This window comes from Cervus canadensis, chromosome 7 (genome assembly GCF_019320065.1).
Source record: "Cervus canadensis isolate Bull #8, Minnesota chromosome 7, ASM1932006v1, whole genome shotgun sequence".
NCBI classification, from domain to species: Eukaryota; Metazoa; Chordata; class Mammalia; order Artiodactyla; family Cervidae; genus Cervus; species Cervus canadensis.
The window spans coordinates 8,757,082-8,764,018 of record NC_057392.1 but is presented as its reverse complement, the minus strand read 5'-3'; the positions used below and the strand labels follow the sequence as shown (position 1 = coordinate 8,764,018).

The 6,937-nt window shown below is 42.7% G+C and overlaps 1 protein-coding gene across 6 annotated transcripts in view; it reads left to right on the top strand.

Moving 5' to 3' along the window:
• The first annotated feature begins 88 nt into the window (after positions 1–88).
• The window catches only part of ARMC8 (armadillo repeat containing 8), a 103,772-nt gene continuing 96,923 nt past the window's right edge, over positions 89–6,937 (top strand). For 5 of the 6 annotated variants that reach the window (XM_043474307.1, XM_043474301.1, XM_043474306.1 and 2 more), the window contains exon 1: positions 92–218. In XM_043474307.1, coding sequence (XP_043330242.1) covers positions 174–218 — 45 coding nt within the window. In that variant the 5' untranslated portion in view covers positions 92–173. Of the gene's footprint in view, positions 219–6,937 lie in introns of all 6 variants that reach the window. The other variant, XM_043474304.1, reaches the window with a different exon arrangement.

Sequence of the window (6,937 nt, the reverse complement as noted above, 5' to 3'; positions counted from 1 at the left end):
TTGCTCGTCCCTCTGCTGGCTTTGGCCATAGTTCAGCGGTGTCTAGAGGGTGGTCTGTCCTCGTCTACCTGCCAGACCTTCTGCAGAGGTACCTGTGGTTGGCCCAGTAGTCGGCTGTCGAAAGTGCCGGCCCCCGCGCCGGCGCCGGCTGTAGCCGGGTGGGAAGGCTCAAGATGGCGTGCCTGTTGGAGACCCCAATCCGCATGAGCGTCCTCTCGGTGAGTGACCCGCCGCAGCCGCTCGCTTGCCCGCGCGGGAGCTCGGGCCCAGCCCGCGCCATTCACCAGCAACGCCGTCTGCCTCTTGGGCACCACCCCTTGGGGTGGCCTCTGGCTCAGCTCTGGGCCGGGGAGTGAGAGAGGGTGGGCGGGCGGGATAGACTGGATCCCAGCCGAGCCCGAGACGTCTCCAACTCCGGGAGCGCTCACCGGTGCTGGTTCTCAGGACGGCGTCCGGCGGGCGGGGTGGCTGGGCATACGGGCAGCTGGCCCAGCGGCGCGGCTTGGGCTTTGCCAGTTGTTTCACCGAGCCCTCCTCTTAGCGATGCCGCTTCCCCAGGGCGGAGCACTCTGCTCCGTGAGGCGCCCGGCTTACCGCTGACCTGGGGGTGAGTGCCCACTTAGCCACCCCATCCTCCCCACCCCCAACCGCTGTGGCAAAAAAAGATAGAGGCTCCTTGGCCCCCACAGACTCGGGGCTACCACGCCAGATCTGTGTGGCTTCTATCGCTTCCCAGCACCCGGTTACGGGCTGGAGCTGCTTGCTTCTTGGCAACGGAGATTTCATATCAGTTGCAACGTCTCCTAGTCTGTATAGTTATTTAAGCCTCCTTTCTCCGCTCTGCTGTGGCGGTCTCAGCCCTGTGAGTCTGCAGGAACCTGTGCCTGGCATTCCTTTTTCCTTCAAGAGGAGTCAAACGTTAAAAAAAACAAACAAACACGAATGTATTGACATGCCAGCAAGCAAACCTAGTTTGCTTGTTGAAGTTTAAAAATAAAACCAAATCGCGACTTTCACCGTTTACTGTGTTGCTTTTGAGAGAACCAGGACCAGGGGTGAAAGTTACTAGAAGGTACCTTAGAAGGGTTTTGCAACAAATGAGAGCTGTCCAACTGAGAATCGTCAGTTTACCAGAGGCCCATTTGTTGTAGTTGGAAACCAGCCGGCAAAGACTGGTTGACCATCTTTTAAACTTCTCGTGGAAGTCAGTCTGATGTTGAGACGGTGGCTGGATTGTACATGACTTGTCAGATTCCTTGAGTCTGTGGCTCCAGCTGGTTCCTTTTCTATTCAGTGGCTTCTCCCACAAACATACTCACCTGTCTGGAGGCACTTAGCTCACTTGCAACAATTCGCGGTTAGAGCATTGTTGTGGTTAGAGCATTGTTGCAGTTACAGAACTGTGCTATATTCCACTTTGATTTTTTTTTGGAAGGGGGTGAACTGTACAGAAATATTTTCTCTGATCCATTTTAGTAATCCCTTTTTTAATTTTTAAACTGTGACTGGGGAAATACTGTTCACCTAAGCATTGAATTAGATTCAGTTACCACACCTCTGACTGACCTAGTAACACACCTAGTAACATTTTATGGGAGAACAGGCCAATGTCTTTAACGTCATTATGCTCCTGTTGTTTTTAAGTCACTTTTCTCAATTCCCTTTAATTATTCTCATTTATCCTTAACTTCACTTGAAGCTTTTTTATTTTTGTACATTGTCAACTCGTATAGTGTACAGTTGAATTTTTTGTTGTTGTTTTTTGTTTTCACCCCCTTAGTAATATTTCCTATTTAACTTTGTGCAAAAACTTCTTGAAGAGTGTTCTCTACTTCTTGTGGGGATTTGCTTTAGCCCCAGTCTCATTGGGCCTCTCTTCCCTTCCACCTCTAACCACTTTTTTTTTTTTTAAGGTTTTCAGAGTCTCAGGGTCTGGTCTTTCAGTTCATCAGTTCTGGTGCCTTGGGAAAGCAGAGCTTTGGATAAATGATTTAAACTGTCCAGACTTATTGATTATAATAATTTCAACTGAAGCCTGGATCTTTCAAAGTTCTACCTAGGGCACCACTTTTTGAAATACAAAGTGCAGATGGACCAGGAATTAATAATGAAAAATTATCTTGAAAATAATTGACCCCTTTAATAGGCTACTTATTTTGCACCAGCTGTGTACAACACTGTTTAATGTATGCTTTAGGGTATGCTTGATTGAGCTCAGCTATACCCTCAGGGAACTCACTGGTCTGAATGACTCCATAACTTGAAAAACATAATTCACACCAGGGGCAGATCAAATGGTTTAGAGAATTTCCCTTCAAGGCCCTTTATATCTACTTCTCTCTAGTGGCTTAGATGGTAAAGAACTCTACCTGCAAGGCATGAGACCCGAGTTCGATCCCTGGGTTGGGAAGAGCCCCTGGAGAAAGGAATGGCAACCCACTCCAATATTCTTGCCTGGAGAATTCCATAGACAGAGGAGCCTGGTGGGATACAGTCCATGGGGTCACAAAGAGTCAGACATAACTGAGCAACTAACCACAACCTCTCTGAGAGATCTTATTCATTCTAAAATGTTAACTGTAGTCAACTCACACATCTGCATTGTCAGCCTTGGCTGTTCTCCATCTGGTGTCATGTCCTCAGTTGTGTGGATGTTAGCCATCACTTCCAACAAAGCACATTCCTTCTCCTAAGAGAACTTAGTCCTGACTTCCCATTTCTGTTAATGGTACTGTCTTTCATGGATCACCCACCATTAAACTGCTTGAATCATCTTTTTTTTTTTAATTAATTAATTAATTTATTTATTTTTTCAGTGGGTTTTGTCATACATTGACATGAATCAGCAATAGATTTACACGTATTCCCCATCCCGTGCTTGAATCATCTTTGACTCTTCCCTCTTTCATGCCTCTGGAGCTAATCAGTCGTTAAGTTCTTTTAGCTCTTCATTCTCGGTGTTATCTGTCTGTTCCTGTGACCACCTTCTCTTTCAGGACCTTATCATTTTATGCCTGCATTACCACAGTTCCTTGCAGTTTATTTTACAGCCTCTAATAGTTTGTATTGCCTCTAGTAGTCCAGTTCTCCACATTAATTTTCCTATACAGCACACAGGACACACAGTTTCCTTGTTTCAATTCTTCAGTGGATTCCTATTGATGAAAGGATGCTATTCCTAGTCAGTTTTGGATATAAGATTCTTTCTCCTCTGCATGAACCTCCTATCCCATATAAACTGGCTTTCTCAAGTTAAAGTGGTCTTGGATTCTTACAAACCCCAGTAGCCCTTGTCTGCCTGCTCATTTGCACACATGAATTCTAGCTTTGTATGTAACACATTTTGAGCTTCTGTCATTTGCTGAGCTTGGCATTGGGTTTGGGAATACAGTGGTGAACTGCACAGACTGTCTTTGCCTTCTTGGAGATTAGTCTAATGGGGGAAAGAGACATCAAAATGTCACAGAGTTCTTTGTGAATGATGATTAGTGTTACGAATGAAAAATATAGGGTGCTGTACCAGCATGTAATAGAGGAATGTGTTCAAATATGGAGGTCAGTGAGCTAGGAAAGGTTTCCCTGAAGAAGTGACAATGAGCTAATAGTTCAAGGACAAGTAAGAACTAACTCGAAAAACAGAAGAGCATTCCAGGCAAGCTGGAATCCAGCTGAAATCAAGATTGAAATTAAGCTGGAATCAAGATTGCCAGGAGAAATATCAATAACCTCAGATACGCAGATGACATCAGCTTCCTGATAGCTCAGTTGATAAAGAATCCACCTGCAATGCAGGAGACCCTGGTTCAATTCCTGGGTTGGGAAGATCCACTGGAGAAGGGATAGGCTACCCACTCCAGTATTCTTCGTCTTCCCTTGTGGCTCAGCTGGTAAAAAATCTGCCTGCAATGCAAGAGACCTGGGTTCGATTCCCGGGTTGGAAAGATCCCCTGGATAAGGGAAAGGATACCCACTGCAGTATTCTGGCCTGGAGAATTCCATGGGCTGTATAGTCCATAGGGTCATAAAGTGTTAGACACGACTGAGTGACTTTCACTTTATGGCAAAAAGCAAAGAAGAACTAAAGAGTCTCTTGATGAAAGTGAAAGAGGAGAGTGAAAAAGTTGGCTTAAAACTCAACATTCAAAAAACTAAGATCATGGCATCTGGTCCCACCACTTCATGACAAATAGATGGGGAAACAATGGAAACAGTGACAAACTTTATTTTCTTGGGCTCCAAAATCACTGCAGATGGTGACTGCAGCCATGAAATTAATAGACATTTGTTCCTTGGAAGAAAAACTATGACCAACCGAGACAGCATATTAAAAAGCAGAGACATTACTTTGCCAACAAAGGTCGTCTAGTCAAAGCTATGGTTTTTCCAGTAGTCATGTATGGATGTGAGAGTTGGACTATAAAGAAAGCTGAGCACCAAAGAATTGATGCTTTTGAACTGTGGTGTTGGAGAAACTCTTGAGAGTCCTTTGGACAGCAAGGAGATCAAACCAGTCAATCCTAAAGGAAATCAGTCCTGAATGTTCATTGGAAGGACTGATGCTGAAGCTGAAACTCCAATACTTTGGCCACCTGATGCAAAGAACTGACCCACTGGAAAAGACCCTGATGCTGGGAAAGAGTGAAGGCAGCAAGAGAAGGGGGTGACAGAGAATGAGATGGTTGGATGGCATCACTGAGTCAATGGGCATGAGTTTGAGTAAACTCCGGGAGTTGGTGATGGACAGGGAAGCCTGGTGTGCTGCAGTCCACGGGGTTGTAAAGAGTCGGACATGACTGACTGAACTGAACTGATTCCAGGCAAAGGAAACTTGTGTTTCAGAGGTCCTAAGGCTTTTAGTAATTATTCTGTTTTATCTTCTTAGAGAGTAAAGTAATTCAGAGGTAAATGCTGGACCTTGCCTTCTTTTTAATCCAGCTACCCTTTATAGAGCTTCCTTGGTGGCTCAGATGGTGAAGAATCTGACGGCACTGCCGGACACCCAAGTTCGATCCCTGGGTAGGGAAGATCCCCTGGAGGAGGGCGTGGCAACACACTCCAATATTCTTGCCTGGACAACCCCATGGACAGAGGAACCTGGTGGGCTATAGTCAATGTGGTGGCAAAGAGCCACCACACAACTGAGCCACTAACACACTTTCACTTTCTACAGCACTGTGTCTTCTGTATGCTAGATTCTCAATAAATATTTGATTGAACTGTTTATTTGGAGGAATTGGATGAAATCTCCAGGTGTCTTTCTTGGTCATGGCCATGACCACCCTATCCCTCTTTGGTTTGCATTTAGCATTACGACGTCACTGTTTTCAACACCATTTATACATTTCCCCAAACTTCTGGGTGGTTTTACACTGATTGCATTTTTAGAAGTTTTTATTTTGAGATAGCTACAGATTCACAGGAAGTTGCACAGATAGTAGAGAGAGATGGTTGTGTGTACTCTGCCCAGCTTCCCCTTTGGTCACATTTTATTTAAGTGTTGTATAATATCAAAACCACATAACTGTTGTTGGTATAAATATGTATGTACTTCTGTATCATATTATCACATGTGTATATTTGTATAACAACACAGTCAAGATCTCCCTCATGCTACTTCTTTATAGTCACACCTTCCTACTCCCCCACACCCAGTATCTCTAACCCTGGGCAACAATTAAACTCTTCTCCATCTCTATGATTTTGTCATTTTTCTATAACGTTACTTAAGTGGAGTCATATGGCGTGTGACCTTTTGAGATTGTCTTTTGTCATTGAGTGTAATGCCCTGAAGATCCATCTAAGCTGTTGTGTATGTATCAATAGTTCCTTCCTTTTAATTGCTGAGTAGTATCCCATGATATGGATTTATAATATGGATGTCTGAAAGATAGTTTGCTTAACTGTTCTATTAGAAATTTCGGTTGTTTGTAGTTTTTGGTTGTTAAAGCCTGCTATGAACAAACATGTACAGGCTTTTCTGTGGACATAACTTTTTGTACCTCTGAGATAAATGCCCAGTGGTGCAATTTTAGGTTGTGTGGTCAGTGTATGTTTAGTTCTTAAAGAAACTGACAAACTTTTCCAGAGTCACTGTACCATTTTACATTCCCACCAGTAATATAGGAAAGATCCAGTTTCTTTGTGTGCTCACTAGCATTTGGCACATCATTAGTTTTTATTTTAGCTGTTGTAATAGATGTATAGTGATATCTCATCATGGTCTTTAATATACATTTCTGTAATGTCAAATGTATTTTCATTACTTGCCATTCATATTTTATTGAAATATGAATAAAATATTGTAGTGAAGTATTTTTTCATGTCCTTTTGCCCACTTTCTAATTGGACTGTTTGGTTTTTGACTGTAGAGTTTTGAAAGTTCTTTGTATATTCTAGATATGAGTCCTTGGTCAGATAGGTGCTTCAGAAATATTTTCTCCCAGTGTGTAGCTTATCTTTGCATCCGCTTAGACATAGCTTATAAAATGAACTTTGATCTCAATTTCACACCAGAAATTAATTCAAAATGGATCATAGATTTAATTGTAAAATATAAAATAACACTTCTAGAATAAACAGAAAATTTCCAGAACCTTGGGTTTGGTAAAGAATTGTTAGATATAACATCAAAAGCATGATCTGTTTTTTTAAAAAATTGATAACTGGACTTAAAATGAAAATTTATGCTTTTTGAAAGACCCTGTTAAGAGGATGATTACACTGTGGTCACTTTGTAATGGTTTGAGAGACAAAATGATAAAATACCTTTGAATCATACTGTAGGCTGCATAGACAGCTAAGGCCTTCCTTACAATCTTTTTCCATTGCCATTATGCCTATTTGATAAGCAGCTATTTGACCTGTATAGGATATTCCAAATCTGGATATTCCTTGATTTTGTTCTGTTCCTGATGATTGTAAGCATTTGTTGGTCTAA